The sequence below is a fragment of the Malaclemys terrapin genome, chromosome 22 (genome assembly GCF_027887155.1).
Source record: "Malaclemys terrapin pileata isolate rMalTer1 chromosome 22, rMalTer1.hap1, whole genome shotgun sequence".
In the NCBI taxonomy this organism is placed as follows: Eukaryota; Metazoa; Chordata; order Testudines; family Emydidae; genus Malaclemys; species Malaclemys terrapin.
In genome coordinates, this window is record NC_071526.1 from 7638956 (window position 1) to 7665954 (window position 26999).

At 41.7% G+C, this 26999-nt stretch overlaps 1 protein-coding gene across 3 annotated transcripts in view; it reads left to right on the plus strand.

The window, feature by feature from the left end:
• Positions 1–317: 317 nt before the first annotated feature.
• The window catches only part of LOC128827819 (lethal(3)malignant brain tumor-like protein 4), a 74977-nt gene continuing 48295 nt past the window's right edge, over positions 318–26999 (plus strand). For 2 of the 3 annotated variants that reach the window (XM_054011951.1, XM_054011952.1), the window contains exons 1-7: positions 318–369; positions 13171–13339; positions 18205–18367; positions 21038–21155; positions 22252–22423; positions 24158–24215; positions 25862–25950. In XM_054011951.1, coding sequence (XP_053867926.1) covers positions 13223–13339; positions 18205–18367; positions 21038–21155; positions 22252–22423; positions 24158–24215; positions 25862–25950 — 717 coding nt within the window. In that variant the 5' untranslated portion in view covers positions 318–369; positions 13171–13222. The remainder of the gene's footprint in view (positions 370–13170; positions 13340–18204; positions 18368–21037; positions 21156–22251; positions 22424–24157; positions 24216–25861; positions 25951–26999) is intronic. The other variant, XM_054011954.1, reaches the window with a different exon arrangement.

The window sequence follows — 26999 nt, forward strand, 5'->3', positions numbered from 1 at the left end:
GATCCCGCCCTCTGCCCCTCCTCACTCTGCCCCCCCACCCTGTCCCCTCTGAAACACCCCCCCACCCTGCTCCTGGGTTCCCCCCCACCTGTTCCCTCTGAAACACCCCCCACCCTGCTCCTGGGTTCCCCCCACCCTGTCCCCTCTGAAACACCCGCCCTGCTCCTGGGTCTCCCCCATCCTGTCCCCTCTGAAACACCCCCAGATCCCGCCCTCTGACCCCCCCCACCTGCCCCCTCGCTGTGCCCCCCCCCCAGCTCTCCCCGCCCCAGCCAGAGCAGCGGTCGCGCATGCGCGTTGGCTGCTCCCGGGCCACTCCAATAACAAACTGTCCCGAGGAGAGTTAAAGAGCCGGAAAGGCGGGGGGCGGTGAGTGGGGCGCCCTGTGCGGGAGGGGTCCCAGCGGGGGAGCCTGCCCCATTCCCCTCTGGCCTGAAGCGGTTCCTGCCCCCCGCCCCCCCGTGAGTGGGGGTGCCCCGCCCTGGGCCCCCGGCCCTGGGGGAGGGGCTGCGCCATGCCCCCCAAGTTGGGGAACGGAGGGGACACGGGGCTGCCCTATATCCCCCCCCTAGTGACTCAGAAATGTCCTGGTCTCTTCCCCACCCCCGGTTAGCGTGTGTGTGGGGGGGCTGCCTTATTCCCTTGTTTGGCTGGGGTATGGGGCCGACCCTCCCCATAGAGGACTGTCGAAGGGTGGGGCTGCCCCATTTACCTCTCCCCAGGTTGGTGTGAAGGAGTTTAGGGGATTCCCAATTCAGATAGTTCTCCACCCCCCAAGTCTCCCCCTGGCTGGGGGGGGGCTTAGGCTCGATTGGAAAGTTTGCCATCAGCTCTTTGGAGAGGGGTACAAGGGAATAACAGCCTGGGGGGGGTGGGTGCGTAGAGAATATCCTCTTGCTGGGTGGGGGGCCTCCTTCCTCTCATATGTAACTTGTGTGTTTCCTGATCCTGCCACATTACAGGGCGGATGCGAGGCAGGAGCAGGAGGTGTGCTCCCTTAGCGTCCACACAGCAAAGCCCCCTCTATTCAGTACCTGCCTATGCCTCCCCAGCGTGCGCCAATGCTCTGCCTCAGTTCCCTTCCCTCTCCATTCACTCTGTCCCTACCCTCACTTGGTGTCTGGCTGACAGAGGACCCTATTTACCTGATACCGGGGGATCTAGTGAGACGATGCCATTTCTGGCTGACCCACACAATTTTTCCTCGTGAATATCCCATCGCTGATTGATGGAGAGAGCGGGACTGATATACCATAGTGTCAGAGATCTTCTGATGGGAGTCCCCTCTATACTCTGGGGGAAAGTCTTCTAATCTCTGAGCTGGAAGTCATGTGTGTGAGATAAAAATTCACTTTGATGTTATTTTAACACTGTCAATTGGATGGTTGAAAGCATATTTTAAAATATAGTGAAGCATTTACTATACAATCTGTCTCTTTTTATACTCCTGAAATCCCTGGACAGGAATACTTATAGAGAAAAGTGGAACTTAGTTATTCTATAGACTGCATTGTTGCGAGCACAGTTCATTATTTATTATGAGGCTATAGTTGTCATTGCTACTGTTGCCACAAACGTTATGTATTTTTTTAAGATAACTTTGTACAGAACCCAGTATATAAAACAATCTCAAAAAACTTTACAAAGTTAAGTAATAACAGACAGAGATTTTTAGAGATTTAGGTAAGACAAAAAAAAGTTTTCACTTGAGATGGAGATTTGATGTGTGGGAGAAATGTTATAAGGTTTTTCTAGAAGCAGAATCTTCAGAGGAAAAGGTATTTTTGAACCAGCAATATCATGATTTTATTAAAGGAATGGATGCTAGTGGCAGATGAGTGGAGGGATATATTTAATACTGCAGAAATATTGATTATAGATCTTGATGCTCATCCTAGTATAGGGATAAGTATTAATATAGGACAATCGTAGTGATGTTTGGTACTGGGAGGAATGGGATTAAATTTTTAATCTGAAAATGTTTAGTGTAATTTATTCAACCACTGACTGGACTAGCAAAAAAAAATGTAAATGTTGATAGGTAGTTAGGATTAAGGGATAAAGAGCTCTGAGCTTTTGTGCTCAATTGCACAAGATCTCTCCTCTACAACCAGCTTCTTGAGTGTCTTAATATGTAGTAAGACAGAAGTATAAAGGGGGACAAAACTTGTGTCTGATACTGCAAACACTTACTACTGTGCATGGTGTTTGCTCCTGTGAATAACCTCCTTAATGGGAACTTGTGCGCACTATAACTCTGTGGGTCCAATTTTGACATAACATTGACCGTACCTTTCTCTGCAGGTATACCCATTAAAATTGAATAATTGTGGAATAAGATATAATTCAGCATGAGTATGGATGTCAGAACTGAGCTCTAGTCTATGTTTAGAGTTGCTTAATAGAACTCAGACTGTGCAAATTGATTCCCATTTGTTTTGGTCAGAATGAATTTATTTTGCTTTCTTCTATTATTTTTATTGCCATCACAAGTAAATGGCAATGATGAATGTAACAGAGGTGTACTTTGCAGTCTGTTACTGTCTCGACCAAACTTCTCATGACCTCGGGCTATATCTTTTTTTGCCTCAAGCGTGGTATTTAATGGTCTATACTAATATGTAAACTGTAACACATTTTTTGGTTTACTTGCTTCTTGAGGAGATGGGACTCTTAGTCTGTAGGCATATTATTGCAATAGACATTTTGTATCAAGAGTCTAGATTTCTAATGCTTGCTAAATTTTGTTGTTTGTTGTTGTGGTCTAGGTTCCCCTGTTTTCTCCCTTCTGTCACACAACAAAGCTTTTAATCTGAACATCCTGAGGCTTGATGAGGTGGTGATCTTTGGGGAATGACTAATGAATTTAGGGTCAAATTCTGAGCAGTAAAGCAGAGCCCATGTAAACAGATTGCTTGACTGAGAGATGGAATCTGTTTGTTTGTCCCTGGTGTGTGTGTGTGCGTGCATGCAGACACAGTTTTGGGAGGAGGAGGAGGAGGACCTGCAACTTGCTGCACATCCCTTGTGGGGGATGGGTTTACACTAGTGGATCTGCAATAAATACAGAAAAAAGAACAAGAGTACTTGTGGCACCTTAGAGACTAACAAATTTATTAGAGCTCTAATAAATTTGTTAGTCTCTAAGGTGCCACAAGTACTCCTGTTCTTTTTGCGGATACAGACTAACACGGCTGCTACTCTGAAATAAATACAGATTCACTCAACCCACCTTTATCTCCACCACCACCAAGTTCCAGTGCATCTTGCCTTTGACTGCCCCACCCATAATCTCCACCAGCTCATTGTGGATATGCAGGGTTCTCTCTGCCTTTGGTAGGGTGACCAGATAGCAAGTATGTAAAATTGGGATGGCGGTGGGGAGTAATAGGCGCCTATATAAGTAAAAGCCCCAAATATTGGGACTGTCCCTATAAAATTGGGACATCTGATCACCCTAGCCTTCGGGGACTTGCAAGTCTAAGAATAGGGTGCAAGATGTGATTCTCAGTGCCCAAATAACATGGAAGATTTTGAAGTTCAGTCAAAGAAAAAAACATAATTATTTGAAATCTTCATAATTCTGCTGTTGAATAATGAGAGATGAGCCGGGGCTGAAAGATCTGATTATGTTGGGAAGAAAAGTTTGGTGACAACGGACTCTGGAATGCACATGGTGTTAATTTCAGCGTTCAGATATAGTTATTTAAATATTTTGAAAGTAGATTGATAGAATTTCATGTTATTTTACTAACTGTGCTCTGTATCTGTGCAAACAAGCTTTTCTTTTCTTTTGTATGGTTGACAGATGTTAGGATGATTTTTGATGGAGAGATTGGAATATTCCAAGACCCATATATTGGGTCATTTTTGAACCCCCTATTTAAAATATTTTGATATTTCTATTTTAAACTCAAGGGAAATAGCAACTGTGATATATACGTGCATGAAGTATTTACATATCGGAGTAAGGTGTGCTGTTTTGGAGGGAACAGTAGTGCTTCCCTAGTTCAGGTTGAGGATTTTCACTTGAATTTAAAATCCGTGTGTTTCACAGTACAATGTATTTAATTTGTAAATTTGACACAATTACTTCTCTGAGGACAGCTGAACTCTTCAGCTCATTTACAGATAAAATACTTTCTTTCCTAGAATAAATATTTTCAAATGATTTTTGAAAAGTTTTGTAAGGCTTTTTTTTTTTTTTTGCTTGTGTAGTCTGAATAATGGAGTACAACAGACCTTTCAAAGTATAATATATGCTTATAATGCGTAGGGTAATTTCCCTCCAAAACTATTTAAAATATAGTTTTTAAACATCTGTAATCATAATTTATTTTACAGCAAGAAGTGAAGACTTTGGCAATAGCTGAGGTCATTCTTAAGAGGTAATTCAACCAGCCACCCTTTTTCTCCCCTTAATTTGTATGTTGCAGTTCTCTTAGTTGAAGTGAGGGAGTGGAGGGAGGCTGGGGATGGACTGTATCCAGGTGTTAGGATTTCTCATTGGTAATTACTGGCTCAACCTTACACAAGCAGTTGACCCTAACTGTCACCGCTTTTAAAAGGTGTGCGCCACATGATTCCTGTAATAAGGTTTGTTCAGAATAGTTGAACAGGAGTTGTGCAAGTTGGGTACCCCCCTTTTCAGTGGGAAGTAGTGGGAGTTATTGTGTCTTTCTAAACTTATACAGTATCTCACTTTAAAAGATTATATGACAGCCACCCCTATATCCCTGTTCTCTGAACTTGCCTCCTCACATTTCCATTCACACCTCCATGTCCTCCTTACACAGTTGCTTTTGGTCCTTTTCCCCATCCTTGCTTCCCATGGTGCTGCTTTCTGGTGTGGTAGGAGCTGGGGAGCGAGTTGGGCCGTGGAAGGAAAGATGTGGGGGCTTCTGATATGTACTTCTAGCCTTAACTCCAGCATAATATAAGTTTTTTTTTTAATCTGGGAATAATAAAGGAGGACTGTACACTTCACAGATTAAAAACTAATCCTATCAAACCAGAAACACAGACCAAATCCCATCAAACTGCATTTCCTTATCTTTCAAACAGCACGAGGCCCTCTCTGAATTTGCCAGCACATTCATTTCATTGTATCACGCCGTTATATTTAAACGAGGTGAAGACTTCCATCTTTTCAGTATGTTGCCTTTGGCTATGAGAGAGCCTGTCAATAAGAGCAGCTTCTACAATGCCTGGAGAGGGCCTGATGCCACTGACCTTACTCGGTCAAAACTACCATTGAGTAAAGATGGCAGGTTCAGGGACGGAATGTTATCCAAATCTTAAATACAAAAGTCCTTGGGCTGTTTGGTTTATCACAGATCAATACCATTTGAAGACTGGTTCATAGCTCTTAAAATACTAAAATTATTGATACACCCTTGTGGTTGTGTCCAAGTCCCCAGATACGTGTGTGTTTGATTTTTGTTTTATAAATTGTGCTTGATATGAGGTCCAGATTAGAAAACATTAGTACTTGGTGTATTAAGTTGGGCTGTATCTCTTTAGGTAGAAAAGTAAATTGTATTGTATAATATAATCATTCAGATCTGAATAGTGATAACTCTTACAAGCTTAAAATAAAGACCTGATATTAGTTTTGCAGGGTTGGAGACTGGGTATAGGGGATGCATTTACACATTTAATCAATAATATTCTATTGTTATACAAGGTCCTGATCTAGCAAAACTTTTAAGCATGTGAGACATCTGTGAGACGTCAATAGGACTATTCATATTCTTAAAGTTGTTTATGTGCTTAAACACTTTGCTGGATTGGGGCCTTGCATAATAGTATATTATCAACTAAATGTGCAGTTCCCAAATTGGAAAACTAATATTGTGGGGTTTTTTTAAACTTCTAATGGATGAAGGTGGATGGCAAGAACTGTGCTGTGTAATGTATAAGAATGCTCATATTCTCTGAAAAAGTGCTTTCCTAGCTTGTTACTTACTTGAATCAGTAAAGTGAAGTGATCAGCCAAGAAGCAGAATCATTCTGTAGGAGGATGTCATTTTTGTTGTAACTTTTTCCTGATATAGTAACACTTGAGCTTTTGCAGCTTTCTAGTATATTTCATATGGAGAAGACATTTTGATGTTGTATTGTTTTTGCTATGTAGGGCTCCTTTCCTGGAGCTTGGAATTTTGTTATACCATCACCAGATTTTACTTTAACTGCTTCAGATTTTAGTATTGTTGAGCAAAATCCTAGACAGTTTTACTATATTCTATCATCAAGTAGTTTAGTAAATAGCTACCAGATTTTTTTAATTGCATTTTGCCATTTTTTTTAGCTACTGGTAGATAGAATAGGGGTGCTCAGACTAGTTTTGCTAGTGACTGAAAGGTCAGGTGAATTTTAATCACCAGTCTGCGTATGTGTCTATATTAAAATGTTTGTATTGGTTTATGCTTATTTTGGCCAATTCTTTAAACACTTTTGTATTTTTAAGGTTCTTGTATATATTTGACCTGAAGGTGAATTATTCTAGCCTTGAAAAGAGCAATTATTAATGTCCGCTTAGTATACATTAAAAAACAATTCTTCCAAAACTGAACAGTGAGAAGCTGTATTATTCTCCTTAACCTCACCTTGTAGGTGATCAATCAAATAGGTGCATTCTGACCTCTTTTTGCTCACATTGCCAAAAGGTTATTTGAGGAGAACCAATGCAGCTTTACAATTCCTCTAACCTTTCTATTTGGGAACCCATATCCAGCTATTGTCTTAAACTTCAAGAGAAATTTTTAAGGACAACAAAATAGTATGAAGAATGGCATTTTCCTTTGGTAGGAAGGGTCCACTAATTATTTTCCATTATTCACTTCAATTTTCTGAACATGTAATGGAAGTATTTCATAGAGACATTCCTGGTTTGTGTCTCAGGTAAACTTCAACACATTACTTTACATTTTAGTTTCCCCTTGGAAGAACCATTATGATGTTTTTTTCAGAATTGTGACTCTTTCAATGATGTCACCAGATTGATGTAATTCAGAACCCAAAATTGTATTGTTTATCTTTGGGTCATTAGGTCTCGAATAAAAAACATTCCAATCAAAACTGGTAGAGAAATGGCTGTACCTTCCCATGGTAAATTTATTCACTTGGGAACAATACAGATTAAAGCATCCAGATGATGGATGTTTCAGGTAAAGTGTTTTTACAGGAAATTCTGAAAAACCTGTTTCCAGGTGTGTCTCTTGTCAGGTCCATGCTGTGTTGGCTTAAACTCGTAAAATGTGTGTACTTCGTTTGTGTACAAGTGGCCCCTTTGGTCGCTGACAGTAGAGGGGCTGGGACTGGATGAGCGAAGTAACCTGAATTCCCCACTTTCCCCTCTTCATGCACATTGGTGGGTCAAGGTTGTATTGCCACTGCTTGTACTGTACTTGTTCATTGGCTATCTAGAGGAGAACTGTCAGCAAGCATTAAAAAAATCACCAAAATCTTCAAAATAGGGGATTAGAGGGGAGGAAAAAGCCCCAGCAGGATAACAGTTTAATGCAAGCCACAAAAACAAGTTAATGTATTGTGTGGTGCTATTTGTCACCTAGAATAATTGAACACAAACTGTTAACTTTGTGGACGCACAAGTATGTTTTGTACCTCCTTCTGCTTCCATTCTCCTCTTCTGGGAATAGACTGAAATATTTTTTTCCAGCATAGCACTGAATGCCTCATTGGGTTTCTGTAATGAAAAAAAGGAAAAAAGACTGCTTTCTAGTTAACTTCAAGATGTTATACAATGTGAAGAGAAGGGTAGCAAAGCAAGTATGATCGCACGCTGAGGGAAACTTAACTGGAGGAGACTTGAAGAACTGAATGGAAAAACTGAATGGAAAACCTGTGAATCGGGTGGAAAATGTGTGAATTGAAGCACTGACCCTTGGAATTGCATTTGCTGCACCTGACTTGACGTATGATTTCTTTTCACTCCGTTTCCTACTGAAACTTTGCTGTAACGGACAGTGGCTGGTGGTTGGAGGATGGGGTGGGGGGGGGGGTGAGTATGAGAGAGGGACAGAAATTCTTAAACTACATAAATGCTGGTCTAGTAATTGTGTTATATTGGATCTTTGCTTCTGTCAGCTGGCATATGTGAATATTTGACCAGTGGCTTTTAAGAGAAAGCCGTTCCGTAGACTATGGTGCTAGTCTGGATTTATTGCAAAAGCAAGGATTGGGTTTAGAAGTGTACCCGTATAATATTGCTGCCTGGCCTTATACATTAATAAGAGTTGGATAGCCTCTAGTACTATTTTTATCTATCTCCCAACATCATGATAGAATACCACACAGATGTAATGCATTTATCCTCACAACATCTTTGGGAGATAAGCATTTTACACATGAACAACTGAAGCACCAAAAAGTAAAGTGGCTTGCCCATCGGGAGTCTGTGGCAGAGCTGGGAAAAGACCTCCTTGGATCTCCTGAATCTCAGCTCAGTGTTTGAACCAAAAGGTCATCCTCCCTTTCCTACACCATCCTTCTCTAGTCTTTCAGTCTAATTGCATTTGGGTGGCTTTTGTAGTCATAACTGAACTCTTTTCTCTTGCCAACTGCGAACACATGTACTAAGAATGGGAGAAGCAAATAGAAAGCATAATGAATGAAGGCGGTTAGCATTTTGTTTGAGTATGTTCCATTATGTGGTTTCTAGGTTGAGACAGAGGACAGTATGAGCAACTGTATCTTATTGATGTACTAAGTGCCTTCGGTGGCTGCTCGTAATTTATATTGAAATTATGGCGCCACTCTAGTTCCACTGCTGGTTTTGATCATCCGTTGTGTTTCTGGCTAGACTGACTGGATGCCAGTGGTAAGCTGGCTTTCTTGTTAAGAGCACTAGTTGAGCCTTGCAAAATATTACTTGCCCAGAGTGAGTAATTGTTTTTGATGGGCAAGTAAAGTATTGTCAATCATCATCATTGTAGTAAAGGGCAGGCAAACAATTGTGTGTCTGGCTGATACGTTTTCAGGGCAGTTTTTTGAGGTTAGATTAGTTGTATCCTAGGAAAAGGCCTGAATCTCTTCACTTCTGGTTATAAACAGCTGAGAAATCGAGAGTCATTTACAGGCATTATGTGCTAGATATTTGTTAAATACTTTAAATAAGTCATATAAGAAAGTGAGGCAATATGGAGCTTTGAAACAATCACTCATGCAAGGCAAAGACACTTACAGAACTTTTGTTTGTTTCTTAGTAGATTTATTCTACTGAATGAAATGTCCAGCTCTAATAGGTTCCCAGTTCTGTTTCTGGGCAAAAAGGAAATTTATAATTCCAGTCATTCTCAGAACAGCAGAAAATCAGGTGGTTTTCTTGACTCCCAAGTATTTTTCAGTTGGGATTCTGCTTCTCCTTGTGTAAAGGCATAGTCAGAAGGGTTGAAAACTTGAAATTGTTGTTACTTGATTTTTAAAAGTCTTTGGTCTTAATTCAGCCCTGTGTTGCTCCAGTTTTACATTGCTGTAGCTACATTGAACTCGCTGCGTAGTAGGGATGCCGGCTGATTGCATGTGAAGTAGAACTCTTCTTGAAAGTAGGTCCTTTCCCTGAAAGTCTAATAATATTTAGATCTTTCGTAATGTTTTATATTTTGAAAGCTATTTACCAATATAACTAACCCTAACACTTTTGCTGGAGATGTCTGTATTATTTATCTGCCCTTGACAGATAGGGCGAGACCGATGTTAATGGCCACATTTTCAAATATGGGTGCGTAAAGTTAGTCACCTAAATAAAAGGTGACAGATTTTCATGGGTGATAAGCACCCACAACTGCCATTACTGAAGACAATGGAAGCTGTGGGAACTCAGCACCTCTGAAGATCCAAGCTGTCTGACCTAAGTGTGATTTGCCCCAAGCCACAAGGTGATTTGGTGGCAGAGACAAGATTAAAACTGTGGCATTCCTGGCTCCCACCTTCTGTGCACCTATCCACTGCCTTTGAAAAGCAAAGTGCGCTATGAACTATGTCCAAACCTGATCTATGATGTATTCATTGTAAATTATTCTCTCTCCCAGGATGTTTACATCATTTATTTTATGAATCAGAATTGGCTGTTTAGAGCTGAAATTTCCATTCTAGTTTTGCCACGTTTTAAATTACACAGTTACAGGACATCCAGTCTTCTGGCACAGTAATGTTTTCTGGGTCTTTTTGAAAGTTACAAGAAAAACAATCAGATACTGGGGCCAAAGGGAAAAGTTCTTGCATGACTAAAGCTTTTTCTAATGTTTCAAGCTGGTTTCTGCCATCTCTTTTAGTTGAACATTTTGTTTCTCTTTATTGGGCTATATTGGTTTTACTGGTAGTGGATTATAAAATGAGCATTATAAGAAAAGTAATTTCTTTCTTATAATATTTTTCTAGTTTTTTAATTAGATTTATGAAAGATACAGGTGAAAAAGGCCTATTTTAGCTAGTCCTGCTCTGGCCAGTACAAGCTTATTCCATACACTGTGTTTTCTAATGCTTTGCTTGGTCTGGTTTTAAATAACTCACATAGTTTAAACCAGAGGTTCTCAACCGGGGTATGCATATCCCGGAAGTACAGACCCCCTGGAAGACCTCTATGTCGACTCATCCTATTGGCCGAGTACAACAGACTCTAGCGCCCTGTGGCAGGTCTGGGATCTTGTGGGTCCCACAGGACCCACTGCCATAACAGCGGCAGAGGGATAAAAATTCAACAAACAACGGGGGAGCGGATATTGCAGGTGGGGCGGGAGTGGGATTTTAAAAATAGTGCTCCCAAGCCACAAAGAGTGGCTTGCCACCTTTACTTCTGTGCTACTGTTGGTGGCGGCTCTGCCATCAGAGCTGGGCGGCTGGAGAGATTTTAAGTGAGGTGAAACTTGGGGTATACAAGACAAATCAGACTCCTGAAAGGGGTACAGTAGTCTGGAAATGTTGAGAACCACTGGTTTAAACTGTTGTCTTCCAAGCTGTTCTATCCGAGTGGCCTCAAAGCCTCCGGCTCCAGTGAGACCTCTGCAAATGTTCTTACTGACCGGGGACCCAATCCTGCTCAGTGCCCAGGGCTTTCTGCTAATTCCCCCATGTCCCATTGAGTGCAGTGGGAATTGAGAGCGCGCCACACCTTGCAGCATTGGGCCTCTTGCGAGTGTGGTGGGAAACGGTGCTGAGCATTTGCCTAGCCCAAAGATCTGTACAAATGTTCCTTAATCCTCTGATGAGGTAGGTCTGTATCATTAACCCTCGTTTTACCAGGGGACAAGCTCCGGCACGAAAGGGTGAAGGTGACACGGTGAGTCAGTGACAGAGAATAGAACCCAGGGATTCAGTCCCCCATCTCTTACTCCACCTATTTATTAGGAACCACTCTTTCCAGTACTGCAATAATAATACTCGGGTGCCATCAGTAAGAACGCATTCAATGTAAACTCTGACTTGGTGTGGGCTTGAGGGTATTTTGCTGAAGTTAAAGATCCTTTAAAATAAAGGGTGAATTGGAGGAATGACAAATCCTGTGATACATTGCACCTTTGCAGGACATGGCACCAAACTGTAGCCTACAAATAGGCTTTTATAGCTTTACAAGTCTGTATCCAAATATTAATGTATTGGGTTGGAACTGGATGAAGAAGACTTAGATGAAGGATGATCCTGAGTAACTGTACCAAAGTAGCTTGATAAAAGAGTGTAATGCTATCATGTGATCTCTGTATTAACTTAGTGGAATCTTTGTTTGCTCTCCATTAGCTAGTGCCTGATGGTAAGATTCTGTATCTCCTGTTGAAGTCAGTGGGAGTTGAAGTTCTTGAGCACCTTCAAGAATTGGGCCATAAATGTAACTAACAGATTCCCAATTTCATCAGCCTGACTCATCATGATCACAGTATATGGTGCTTGTATCTCTGCCAGTCTCTTGGGGTGCAAAAGCAATTGTCCTTGTTTGATTTTTAAATTTAAAAACGTAGAGAACATAAACCTGCCCCAAGGGAAATAATCAGATTGTGATGCCTATATCAGCAGTGGACTTAGTTTTGTCCAGAAGTGCCTAGAAGTACTGTTTGCAAATGTCCATCCCACAAATGAGTTAATCAAGTTAAACATACAGCACTCCCTAAACTGCTTGAATTGGAGATACATGATTGCTTGGACAGTGAGACTTGTCCTACCTCAGAGGTGAGCTTTTGACCTCCAATAAAATGAAGTTCTGCCTTGGAACATGCTGATGATCTGATGTGTAAGAGACTTTGACATCAAATGGTGGTATGATTTCCCCACGGCAGTTGAAGCCAGTTTCTGCAGGACAAGGATTAAATTGAATTTGTCACTGGTATGGCCTGTTTTTACTAAGGTAACGTAGGTTATGTGGTCAGAAAGGAAAAATAATAAAACTTCCAGTTCAAGAATGAGAAGTAAATTTCCTTTTTTTTTTTTTTTTTTTTTTTAAAAGCAGCCAGGTTTTTTCAGTATTCATATTATTCAAATTATATATGCCAGGCAATGAAGTACAATTTATTGATAATTGATTATTGCATGTAAAATGCTATATTTGTATTATTGTTGCTGTCATCAGATACACTTAGTCCACATAGCAATATAGTTTTTAGTTGATTCTCCTGCTGGATACTTCTACTTAACTTTTATATGGCTGCAAAGCAGTCTTAAGAGTGTAAACACTGTAGGAGGTGAGTACCGATAATAGTACAATCTGCCAGTGCTGCTAAGAGAATATTGCTCTTCAAAATTGTTTAAGGCACCTCAGTGCCACAGCAATGTTGGGGTATCTGCGCATGTGTGTGTTGGTGTTGAGAGAGGCCCAAATCCTGGTCCCATTTAAAATCAATGGCAAAGCTCCCATGGACTTGAGCGAGACCATGGTTTTGCCCATAACCTGTAAAATGGACAATAATTATGCAAACCCAATTGAGTGTCTGTTTTGTAATTTTGTCGTGAAACTGCATATTTGTCTCACCCCTGCCCGCCCCCCCCCCCTTTTTTTTTTAAATAAGTGCCTTGGGCAAATTGCAAGTTGACATTTTTTTCCATCTTTTGAAAGCCATTAACTATATGAAGCATAAGCAGCGTCACTCTTAAAATCCTTCATGAAATGTAAGTGACAGGCCTGTTGATTCTGTGCCTCTCTTTTGTTTTGTTTTCAACCCCTAGTTTTCTTTCTTAAAAATTAAAAAACAAACAAACCCAAAGGCTAAGCTGAAAGATGGAACAGAGTGTCTCGGAGAGAAAACCCACCATCACCCCGACTGCAGACTTCGATGTAATGGGTGCCTTAGACTGGAAAGACGGCATTGCTACCTTGCCAGGTAGCAACATACAAGTAAGAAACCAAGGAACAGGGTAAAGAAATGACCGGGCCTTTAGTAATGCACTGAAGTTAGCACATGTTCTTTTCTTTGGTTAAAAAAAAGACTTGCTTTAAAATGATTATCCCCTGTCAGCTGCTACTTTGACAAAACAGAGTTGGAGTCACCAAACAAGTAGTGAATTCCTAGTGAGATTTCTGGCAGCCTGTTGATTTTTTTACTTTTTTTTCTTTTTCCCCTCTTGACTCTTGTTCAGTTAAGTTAGAGTGTGTAAATATAGCTGCAAGGAGGTATTTAAGAGCCTTCATTCATTGCTGCTCAGACATTTAAGGCCTGAACTTACCATTTCTCAGCTGTGTGGGTACACCTTATTCAGACAAGAAATCCTGTTTAAATTCAGCCCATAATGAGCAAAGGCTATTCTCACGAGTTAATATTTGTAGAACTGCGCCCATTGGTTGCTTTAGTGTGTCTGTGATTATTTTCTCAGCTATTGTCTAGCTACACCTTTCTTCTTGGTAGCGGCTATAATGTAACCTCCGTAAATCACAGCTGAGATTTTAGAGGGGAGGTTGCTCACAATATATGAGTCACAAATATGGTAGACAGAAAATGACCCCATCAGTTGATTGTGTTTTCCAAGTTACCCGACAGACTTATTTCAGTTGTACTTTTAAAATTAAATATTCAGGCCACAGTTTCATTGATTTTTTTTTGGATGTCTAACATGATACCCTGAGCCTGGTTTTGTTTTGTTTTTTGTTAAAAGGTGCTGAACATTTACAGCTCCAACTGAAGGGAATTGGAGCGGTGGGTACTCAGAGCCTCTGAAAATCAGGCTCAACACGTCTCAAATTAGGTATCCATTCCAAAATCAGTGGCCTCACTGGAAAACATTGGTCTTTTTCTTTCACTTCCCCCCCCTCCCCTTTTCTTTGAAAAATCTGCAACCCATTCATTCAAAGCTTACTTCAGTCTATGAAGCAAATTCTTCCATGCTGTATCTCCACAGAAGCGAAAAGAATAAGTGCATGCATGAATGACCCTGTGTGTCTGAAGTGTTTTGATCAACATATGGGACCTGAAATCAATGGGAATTATACTGACATAAAACCTGAGTAATACAGAATCAAGTTCATGGAGTTCCTAGGAGTCCTGGGGTTTTGTTCAAATTGCAGTTTGGATAATTACTTTCTAATGGCTAACTTGTCTCCTGTATTCCCCTGTACTTTTATTTGGAGACATTATTCTTCACTTCCTAAAAGAAAACCTCTTGAGAAACATTGCTGTGTTCTCTTAAATAGCAGTTATATTCCTCTCCAGAGATGGCTGCATTTAACTGATTCTGGAATAACAGTGTATGTAGTGTCTACAAAGCATGATGGGATCTATTCAGAACAATATAAATACAGGATTATCAAACACAAAGGTGAGGCCTCAGGTACCACAGTGACTGAGCGTGGTACAAATGTCCAGGTTGTTCATTATTAACTGGCCTTGCAGGTGTGCGTCTCAGTAGTATGATCCAATAACAGGGTTTTGTTTTGTTTTCACTGTCCAGTTCCCTTTTATTTTTTGCCTCTTTTTTTTTTTTCTCCCTCTGTATGTCAGAATTCTTGCATGTGGAGGGGAAAACAGCACAGTTATGTTTTTTGTAATGTCTACTTTTGTCTCTTATTAAGGAGAATGTTTTAAAAAATGTTCATGTGACTTTAGAGTTAGTGAATATGCTGTACTGGCAGGTCTGCCGATTGAAATCCTCTGTTTAACTAGAGAGCAGGTACAGTGCAGGGAGTAGCAGAATCAGTCACCCCATATACTAATGTGCCTTGTCCTTGATCAGTAAGAGTGAGAGTAGAGTTCAACTCCATTCATTCTTCATAGACTTCTAACAAAGACACCAGTTGTTGTGGTGGTTTTTCTGATACGAGTGCTCGTCCGCTGGAAAGTGAACTGATCCCCATCAATGCATGTGCTCTCAGGTGAGCCATCAGGTGGTAACCACCTTCTGTCACTACCGGCTTGGGCTGGATTCAAGTTGATGATTTTATATCTAAAAGGCTCTAGATATCTCAAGAATCTAGTCCCTTAATACAAGACTGCTTTAATATCCTTGCTTCCTTCAGTAGTTAGCTCTGCTGTTTAATGGGACATCAGAGCTCTGATGAGGCTCCCCATTGTGACCTTTTGTTCACAGTACCGGTCTGTTACTATTATATGCGTTTCTGAGGAGCCCTCAACCTGCAATATCTTCCATCCATTTTCCACTCTGTTCTTCCACCATTTCAAGAAAGAGGTAGTGCCCTCATTAAACCGATGTAAAGACTCCTATAGAAAAGGACCTCCGAATCCCATCTATATCATTACCATTTGTTTGGGGTGGGTTATCTTTGCTCTCAATTAAATAAAAATAATACTCATGGTTACTTTGGGATTCAGGGGCAGAAATATGTTTCTTCTGGTGCAGCATCTTTGAAGCTGTGAGGAATACAGGCTGCAGCTCAAATGAGTGGGGAGAGGGTTTTGGGGAGAGCTTGGGTGGAATTGAGTTAGCGACATGGTGAACAATAAGGGTGAAGGAGAGAAGGAAGACGATGCTTCTGTCAGTGGGCCTAAGAGGTCAGGGCTAGTGCTTTTGTGAACCTGGTTTGGTGCGGTGGAGATTGGTTATGATTTTTAAGGAGTTATATACAACCTATATGCTAGTGCAGGGATCGGCAACCTTTGGCACGTGGCCCGCCAGGGTAAGCACCCTGTCGGGCCGGGCCCATTTGTTTACCTGCCGCGTCCGCAGGTTCGGCCGATCGCGGCTCCCACTGGCCGCGGTTCCCTGCTCCAGGCCAATGGGGGCTACGGGAAGCAGCGTGGGACAAGGGATGTGCTGGCCGCCGCTTCCCGCAGCCCCCATTGGCCTGGAGTGGGGAGCCGCGATCATCCGAACCTGCGGACACGGCAGGTAAACAAACCGGCCCGGCCCACCAGGAGGCTTACCCTGGCGGGCCGCAGGACAAAGGTTGCCGATCCCTGTGCTAGTGTGAATGAAAACTCTGCCACAGAGTCTGCTAGCGTGAGTGACCTCTAGTAGTTTATTTCTCTTGTTGTTGGGTAGCCATCTCCATATTGCAGAGGATACTGAGATCGAGGGAATGGCAGTTAGTTTTTGTTGTATAATTAATTCCAAGATCATAAGAAAGTCATTCTTCCTTGTGGCAACCTTTGCATACACCCACTTGTAGACTGCGCTTAGTGGCGCTGTGCAGGGACTTGCTAGAAATGCAGTATCTGCTTGGACCAAGCAAGCACCCTGCTAGGACCCCAGATATTTGAAGCGAAGGTTGTAAGAATCCATGCGGTTCCCAGCTGCTTCAGCTCTTTCCTTTTCCATGGCTAGCTGTGAGTATAGACACCTTTGCTCTGCGTCTGGAAGGATTTTCTTGTTTGTTCACTTTTTGCCCAAATCTGATAGCTTGGTATAGTTATTGATAGTGTAGATAGTTTAGATGGATTTTAGATCATTCTTAACCAGTGATACAGTTTGGATTTCCAGAATGACTCAGTTTTGGTTCTGGGTTTGTATCCAATCCAGAGTTTAAAGGCCCAGAGAGATTGTGTTTAAGTACCGTAGTATACGTTGTTTTCTTCCAGCTTCCGAGAGTTATAAGCCCATACCTGCTGTTATCTGTTCCTCAGGGGGAGCTGATCCCGGGACTGTTGTTCTGCATGCTGGATCTTTATACCTTGAGCTTGAAAAGACAGTCTCCAGTCTGTCCTGAGGAGGCGGCCCTGTGAGCTAGACTGTCTGATCCACCTTTGGGTCTGTACCCCATTCCAGTGAAGGGATCTCTCCTATTTGTTAGACTTCTACAAGTAGGATTTTGCAGAGGCCACCCTGAAGAAAGAAGAAGTAAGTTACCACCCAGTAGCTGTAGTTCTTCAGTAATGTTGCCTCTGTATATTCCCATATTCCTCCCATCTTCCTGTGAAGTTCATTTGCCATAGGACTCTTGAGTTTAGTAGAAGGAACTGATGGGATTGTGACCTGCATGGTCCCTTATAACTCTAACTCCAAATACACCTCTACCCTGATATAGCGCAACCCAATATAACACGAATTCGGATATAATGCGGTAAAGTAGTGCTCTGGTTTCACCTATAATGCGGTAAGATTTTTTGGCTCCCGAGGACAGCGTTATAGCGGGGTAGAGATGTACTTAGTGCTGTGAAGGACCATGTGTGCAATCCCCGCTGATGCTGCATTTGTGGAAGGTTCCCAAAGCTCAAAGACATGGTAGGGAGTGTGTGTGTGTGTGGGGGGGGGTTGGTTGTATGGGGGGCAGAGGCAGCTCATCCTACAGGTGTGTATGGTATTCTCCAAAGAACTGCAGTTACTGGTAAGTAACCTCTTTCTTAACAGTTCCTACTTGCTAGAAGATTTTTAGGTGGGTTGCTACTGTTGTCTATTTATTCATCATAGGCTAATCCTGAACTGAGAACAGGGATTCTGGCCAAGTTACCGATCTCTTTCAGAGGGCAGATAAGTGGCTCCATTTGTTTCCTAGAAATGCTGTCGGTTTGAATTACATAAAAGGAAAAAATCTGAAGCACACAAGAATAAACGTCGTTTTTCTGTATTAACACTGAAGCAGATCAATAGCTTTTTTTTATGAGACCACCACTGAACAGGCATTTCCTGGGGAAATAGGATTTTTTTGTGACACCGTGTTGTATGGAAAGCAATTTCTCTTGCCAATGGCGCTTTTTGTCCTAGCTCTGCTTACCTATTGAATCTCATGCACGATCATTCCCCCTTTGAAGCCTGTCTGCTGCTGTTTAGTTTGCTTGTCTTCTTTAGCCGCTTTCTTTCTTTTGTTACCTGCAGTTCCGTTTAAGTGAGTTTGGAACATTAGAAATCATTACTGAAGCAGAAGCCATAAAAACTCTCTTGGCTCCAGCAATAAATGCCAGTATAGCCGGCCTTAACCTTGGTGCTTCCACTCCGGCTGCTACCAACACCACGGCTGCCTCTGGCGCTGATTCTGAAGGTGAGCTTTGTGCACTGCCGAGGGACCAAATACACAGCTTGATAGGACGCTGGAACCCCATGAAGCGCTTCCTGTAGCAATACAGTGCTTGCTGGCATGAGCTGTGTGGTGGTGGTGATTGTAGTGAATCACTGTATGTTTTTAAATATATATACCTATTTTAAAGTATTTTGAATGAATTTAGTTCCCATATAATCATAATAATATTTAGTGCTTATCTAGCATCCTTCATCTGAAGATCTCAAAGCACTTTATAAAGGTGGGTAAGACACTGGGCGAGATCTTTGTCAAGCACCCACTCAAAGCATGTCTCAGTTGCAACAGCCACCAAGAGTTCGTTCTTGCAGACGGGGATCACTGGAGTGCCTGGTGATTCCTTTGCCTTGGACACACACCTCATGTTGGGGTGGAGCAGGAGTGGATATCCTACCACTGTGCCAGCCAGGGATTCCCTGTGCCGTTGGAATCCTCCGGTAGCCAGCTGAGCTGGTTTTGAGTTTGCTTGGGCTAATTCTGTCTTGGAAAGCAGGGCCAGGATCTCGCCCATTATCCATGCAGGAGACTCACTCTGGAAACTTGTGCCTCTAGCATGAATCATGTGGAAACAACCCTTAGCTCTAAGAATTTTGGATCCCTGAGGCTACAATAATCCAACTCAAGGGAACTGCCCTAGTGAGCAAAAGGTACCTCAGGCACCGGGAACATTTCAGGTAGTTTCTTTCAGACCTGTTCCTCCCCCAGGAGCTGCTGCCCAGCAGTTCCAACCAATGCAGCTGCTGTAGCCCTTTTGGGTCTAGGCTTGTGTCTTGTCCTCAGCCCCAGGTGGTGTGCATTGAGCTTGCTAAGTCCAGTAGCATATCTTCCTTCGGCTCTTATTGTTTAGAGGCAGTTTGAGACTTGGTCACCACATCGAGTCGCTTCCTGGTCATGCCTTGGGATCCTGAAAGTGGTGATGGGTGGCTGAAGGCTGGGGTTAGGGCTCCTGGCACAAAGTCCTGTGGCAGGCCCTGCATCACAGGATCGTGTGTAAAATGTGTCCCAGCTTGGTGCTATGGAGCCCCTGGTGTATCAGCTTCCCTTGGTGCTAGGGAGCGGCTTTTGCACTAGCACCTTGGAGCAGTTCAAGGCCTGTCACTGCCTTGGAGCACGTAGGAACAGCATGGTGCATAAGCACACCTCAGAGCCAGTCCCCATGTTCGCAAGACATACTGTCTCCAGCACTGCAGGGAAACTCTGACATGTTCTTCTACCAGCACTTCTGGTAGCAAAATGCCTAGTAAGATCAAGAGAGATGGAAGACCATACATTCAGATATACCCATCCTGGCTTTATTGGGGGTGCATCTCTTCCCTGTCACAGAGAGACTAGAAGGTGTTTTTCCATTAGGCTAAGAATCTGGTCTTGGATGATGACTCAGCACTAAGACAGCCTTGCTCCACTTTAACCCAAGAACGCTCCCCCGATGGTGTGTCTTTCTACAGAGCAGAGCTCTGCAGGCATAGCCTGTTATATGTGTTCTTCCTTACCTGCCTTCCCCATGTCTTGAATCAGCAAGTCCTCAAGGGTAGATGGAAAGGGCTCAGGATGTAGTACAAATGGACTCTCTCTGCCGAACTCCAACCCAATCCATCTGACGTCTGTATTGGCCTATCTGAGGCATCAAATATAAACCATATTTTTCGGTCTTCCAGCAGGATATTACAAGCCTTGGTGAATGGGGGGCAGGGAAGAATTGAAATAGTACAGATTACTTGACAATTTGTTTTTTTTAGCATCTGAGGCCACGTTTTAGCAAACTGTGTCAAAACAGTCAATTGTGAGCCCAAAATATGCAGCTACGCTTATGTTAGGTATAGTAGATTGCACCCAGCCCACATGTATGCCCAAGTGCATAATTTGTGAACAAAATTACTTTGTTATAGATGAACAAAATGTGCATTACTTTGATGCTAAGTTTTGGAAATAAGGACTTTGTGTTTTCTAATGTGATATTAGATCAGGATTTAATTTACATTAGGAAGAACCTAAATCAGGGCAGGCTGTAAAAGTGTTATACTGGGATCAACATGCTCATCATTTAAGTCAGTTTTGTTGTATTCAACTCATGCATTTTCCTTGCTAGCGTACAGCCATTTATAGAGAGAGATTTTCAGACACTTTTAATAGGATACCTATAACGAGGCTTTTCCAGGGCCTCTTAATAAAGGTTTTCAAGAAATATGAAAAATATATGTAAAGACTGACTTTTAAAACACATTTGCATGTTACAAGCACCCCCAAAAAATTTAGTCACTTTTGACAACATTTCAAACAAAATTTGCACTTGTCTCGAAGATATAGGGGCATTTAAAAAAAAGTCTTCTAAGTGGACCCTGGTAAGGTTAGAGCCTTGAGATTTAATTCTTCTTTGACACCTTTACAGAGGAGCATGAGTTTCCCTGATATTAAAATATCACAACTTCTGTAGATCTGAGTGGTTTGGGCTTTAATGACAGAAAACACTCTCTTTAAATACCAGATCAGAGATAATAATTACCTCCCTGTGTGAGGCTTAGTTAGTGAAAGTTTATAAAGGGCGTTAGGAGAGCTCCTTGAATGAGACTGAGAGGCGATACATTTAAAAACTTTACAACTTTTTCTTTAATCATTGTCCTCATTCCTCTTCTGCAGAGCCCAAAGACAACGCGCCTAGTTCTGACATCTCAGCCTGTGAAAACTGTGGGCAAATGGACTGCTTGGAGAATGGGAAGTTTTGTACTCGAACCTGCTCTCAGCAGCATAAAGACCAGTAAGAAACTTCACATCATTTTTCCTTTTAATGAGAATTTAGCATCGGTGGAAGGTGTTGCAGTGACAGCAATAAATCAACAGAGCAGGTTTCAGCACAGCACGGGCAGCAGCAGTGCAAAGCCTACTGATCAGCCTAGTCCTGTCCTAAAGGTACCATCTATAAAGAAGAGAAGAGAGTTCGCTCTCCGGGACTTCAGCAAAGAGGTCAATTAGTGCCAACTGCTCAAGTCTGGCTGCATTGCCACTGTGTGTGCTGCACCTGGTCAGGAGATAAATGCAGGATTTAAGCCTCCCGGCCTGTCAATCTGACATTTCCCATGAAGAAGGATGGTTTGTTGGTTAGGGCATTAGGCTGGGACTTGGGAGACCCAGGTCATCTCCCTGCTATGCCACAGATCTCCTATGTGACCTCGAGCAAGTCATTTAGTCTTTCTATGCCTCAGTGGTCCAGCTGTAAGACCGAGCTAACAGCACTTTCCTATGTTACCGAGGTATCGTGAGGGTAAATACATTACAGATTGTGAGGCGCTCAGATACTGGGGTAACAAGGCCATATAAGTAGAATTGGCAGAATTTGATTTTTGTAATTTCAACAGGTAATATCAATGTTTATTTTTAAGTATTTTCTTAGATTTTTTTTTCTATTTAAATTTTCACAGTTCCGCAAAATTATAGAGGGGTGTCGGATAATAATTTTATGACAGTAGATGCTGAGACTCAAAAAGTTAAAGCTTTGTAACTGTTAAAACACAGTCAACATCACATATGAAAATAAATATAGTAAATATCCTTCAAGCAAACACTAATAAGGTTTCAGGCAGCATTTTTGTTACTTTGCCTAGCTGTAAATTTAGATTATTATCGATGAAAAATCTTTTAGTTGATTTGTATGTGTACAGTGAAATCACTATTTGCACACATGTACTGATAAAAATCTAATCTTTCCACACCTATATAAGTATCTAAGATAGATAGAAAATCTGGCTCTTCCTACAAATATTAAATTCACTTCTTATTTGCCAGCCAAGCCCTACACACAATCTATACACTGGTTATAGAACAGGTTTTTTATTTTAAGTTGTGGCTGTTTGCAGTGACTCTAAAGACATCCCAGCTGATTGCAGAAACAGAATAAGCAGCAGAAACCTTAACGTCAGCATTGGCTGCCAGGTTAATGAGGCTGACAGACCCCTCAAGCGACTCCGAAGGAAGAGGAAACTTCTTCTGGATTCTGAGGATGAGGACGAAAATATAGATGATGATGAGGTAAACGAGATTGACGTGCACTTTTGTTTGAATGGAATTGTAACAAACAAGGTTCCTTGTCAATATACAAAGAAAATCAAATCAAAGGGTGATTCTATGTACACCGGTGGGCTCCGTGAATCTTTCAGACTTGAGTCTGATCTCATTACGCTGGTGTAAATCGGGAATATCTCCACTGAAATCAGTGGAGTTATGTTAGTGAAAAACTGACAAGAGGTCGCAATTGAGTTTTTAGACTATAATTTGTCCACATCTATAGTGCCAGAGGGGTACGGAGTCCTTTACAGTAGTAAAAATAAATACATGGCGAGGTCCCTGTACCTAAGAATACAACCTAAAGCCACATTACAGAAAACTATACTATCAGCATTTGAAACAGACAGTGGAACTTCAGGTCAGTGTTACACGTGCATTAGATGTGCTACCTGCAGACCTTTCTGTACATTAAAATATCTAGAGACTAATAGTGGGAAAACAAAAATATCCCGGCAGTGTTGAAAAAACAGTAGTGTGCCTGAAGTCACAGGTGAAATAAATCGCTGATATTTTTTGTCTGAGAAAATTGCATCTCTTTACCACCAAATCCCTCAGTCTTTTCAAACTTAGGAGTTGCACTGCATGGTTTTCTTCTTGTCCTTCAAAACACTGCAAAACAGTTTCTGCGGCATGACTTGTCCCTTACGAAGGCACTTTCACCCAAGCATGGGAAGGTCGATACCCCCATCCTCTGAGTGCTTGTGACCTCTGCTTGCTGGTCAAGTATATACTCCTGTATCTTGTTGATCAAGGGAAAGAAGCCGTTCACATGATTAGGGTTCATAAAACTAGAACTCCTCTGTTTGAAAGGTCCATACTCTGCTACTTGATATGCAGGCTGCCAAGTCAGAGTATTTTTATTTGTATTCATGTGTTTTGCTTGTTTTGTAACACTGAGCTCAGCTGGAGCAGTTACTGGTGACACAGGCTGAAGTTTTTAATGTTGCGTACAGTTTAACTTATCCCATAGTTCAGCTGTTATCTGAGGGATTGTATGCAAAACGTCAGAACTACTTTCCTTCTTCCATCTCTCCCTTTCTCTTCCCCTGCCCCCATTTAAAAAAAAAACATTTAAAGGGCGTGGGGCATATTTTGGCTCTGATTTTCAATTTTTGCCTTTCTTGCTTTGCTTCAAGAAGTGACAACCCTGGGTGAACTAACGTGATGTTAGTAGTGAAAAATTTCTTCTTTGTAGTTTACACGTTATCGGACATAATCTGTGACGTTTAAAGACAAAATACAGTTTCTTGAGGTGTCTTTGTGACAGCAGTTACTCGGAACCTCTATTTCCTTCAGTGGCTGGTGAAATATCCTTTCTGTGTATCCACGCACTAGCATAGATGGACACACATTTGTGTGAATATAACGTGTTGCTTATTGCTGCAAATCCTGCAGTGCAGACAATGAATCCAATCCACTACAATAGAGAGTTCAGTCTTTATTATACCAGGCGACTTACTTAAATGATCTTTGGTGGAAACAATTTGTAAAGCACTTTGCGATTCTTTAGGGTAAATGTAGCTCTATATGTAAGATCCTGCTATTACTGTAATGCACTCACAGGTTTGAGTTAAGAAGAATATTTCTGTTAGTAACATGTTACATCTTTATCATACCTACGTTGTGAAATGACCACTCGGGGGGAGACAACAATATGGCTAAACTTTTTTTTTTTTTTTAAATCATGTCTTTGTCTAGGAGAAGAATAAATCAAATAATATGAAAAGCCGCAGAAATACTAAACCTCTAAAACAAGGTGAGCTGAGCTCATGGTTCCTTTTCTTATTGTTTCAAACTTTACCAGCTGTTACAAAATGGATCATAGTAAACAGAAAAAACAAGGTCAGTGGAGGGTGTCATAAGGAGGAGGGAGAAAACTTGTTCACCTTAGCCTCTAAGGATAGAACAAGAAGCAATGGGTTTAAACTGCAGCAAGGGAGGTCTAGGTTGGACATTAGGAAAAAGTTCCTAACTGTCAGGGTGGTTAAACACTGGAATAAATTGCCTAGGGAGGTTGTGGAATCTCCATCTCTGGAGATATTTAAGAGTAGGTTAGATAAATGTCTATCAGGGATGGTCCAGACAGTATTTGGTCCTGCCATGCGGGCAGGGAACTGGACTCGATGACCTCTCGAGGTCCCTTCCAGTCCTAGAATCTATGAATCTATGGAGCTCATTCCACATTCAGAGTAATAGTTACCTTTGTTAGGCACCTATTCCATGTCTCGTACATCAGCCTTCTGCAGTGTATCGGGTGGAATAGGACAGGGTCTTGCCTCCATGTTTGGCACAATATAAGAACCTAGAAAGAGTGGGCCTGATCCAATGCCCACTGAAGTCAGTAAGAGTCTTTTCCCATTGATTTCAACGAGTTTTGGATCACACCTGTACGCAGCAAATTCTGAATAGAAGATGTAATGTAAATAAAGAGGGAATTGTTTACAGACTTTGAAGGTAATGGGTTTGAGATTTATTACACACTTGAAGGGAGATAATTTGGGGTAATTTTTAATATCCATTTAAAATGTAACTTTTTCTTCTTTGTTAGTGTGGTTCTACTAGCCTGAATCCAGACACCTGCTTTGGGATCGTATTCACTATCCATGTACTAATATATTTGCTAAACAGAAGTTTGTTTGGTTTTTCATTTGATTCATTTTGAGTTTGTTTTCAGCTGCTGTTGTGTACCTTTCCTGTGCTAATGTTAGTTTGAGCCCCACCCTTATTCATGCTCCGAGATATTGGATGGAGAAATTCCTTTCCTCCTTTTGAAGTTCCCGTTCTAGGGTTGTCCCAACTTTGCAGCACCAACACTCCAATGGCAACTTGCCAACTGTCTGTGTGCCACAACTAATTGGCATATAATTTAACATAATTTTTTCTAATGAAAAATAGATACAGTCAAACTATTGCCTGGGGTTGTATTTTCCTCAAGATGGGTAGCTTCTTAGTGTAGCTCACCAGCAATTAAAAGTGTTGGGGGGGAGGGATAGCTCAGTGGTTTGAGCATTGGCCTGCTAAACTCATGGTTTTGAGTTCAATCTGTGAGGGGGCCATTTAGGGAACGGGGGTAAAAATCTGTCTGGGGATTAGTCCTGCTTTGAGCAGGGGGTTGGACTAGATGACCTCCTGAGGTCCCTTCCAACCCTGTGATTCTATGGTGGGGATAGCAGTCACCAGATGTGTTTGGCCCCCTGACCGAGCTTTGAGCTCCTCCAAGGCTCTTGTTACCTGCTCTTTAAGCATTCAAGGAGGGCTGGGCTGGCATCTGGATCTGCTCCAAATGGTGGTAGTGGCCGTTTAGTGAGTGGGAAGGAAAGGGAGGAGATGGCTGCTCTCCATTCAGCATTCTGTCCTCCATGAGATAAATGTTGTTATCTCTTTCTGGTTTTGATTATTCAGTTGTTCCTGGAAAGAAGACGGTGTGGAACTGGGTTTCTTACTTGGAAGAGGAACGGATGCCAGCTGCTCCCCTAAAACTGTTCAAAGAGGTTGGCAGCCCCTTGGATGCTTTTTCTGCTTTGATGATTCTCATGCAGCATCACCGAATTATTAACCCCTTGGTGCCAGAATTGGAGACTTCCCTGACACCACTAGTTGCAAGTAGTGCTTGGGTTGCTATAAGCAAGTAGCATACAAATGTTGACTTCCAGCACCATAAGTGATGTAAAAAAAAAAACAAAACCCGCTATGCATCTTCTACGGAGGCTGTGTTCTGGTGGTTAGAGGGAAGGGACTTGTCAGGACTCCTGTGTTCTATTTCCAGCTGTAATGCTGACTTTTGCTGCATTGCAATAATAATATTTTGCACTTAAAAGCACTCTTCATTTGTAGATCTCACAGACCTTTGCAAAAGGGAGCAAGCATTGTTATCCCCACTTTCACTTTACAAATGGGAAAACTGAGATACAGAGAGGTGTTAAGTGGCTTTCCCAAGGACACGCAGCGAGTCAAGAATAGAACCCCGCAGCTGCAGATTGAGCAAGTCATGCAACCTCCCTGCCTCAGTTTCCCTACCTGTAAAATGAATAAAGCTGGTCAGCAGTTTTTTTACTCCACATTTTTTAATTGAAAAATACCAGTTAATCATAACAAACTTTTTGTGGGAAAGAGTTGATTTCAACAAATTTACCGTTCAAAAAAATTTGGAGGGATAAAAAGTTTGGAAGTTGTTGAAGCATTCCATTTTGATACTTAACAAGTACAAAATTGCAGATTTTTGGTTCAGACAGACATATTTTAAAAGTTAGTTAATTCAGTTTGAGTAAGTAAATAAATTAATAAAAAGCAGTCAAAATCAGAACGAAATGTTTTGCTTGACCTGAACAAAAAATACTTTTGGATTTTTGGTTTGTGAAAATTTTTGAGAATTTTGACTTTTTGTCCCAATTCAGGACAGGGAAAATTTTTGAAATCTCAAAAAATTTTGTGGGACAGGAAAATTGTTTCCCATACTAAAAACAAATATAATAATCTACCTTCCCTCCTGGAAGGGGTGTGCGGCTCAATTAGTTAATGCTTGTAAAACAATTTTTGATTC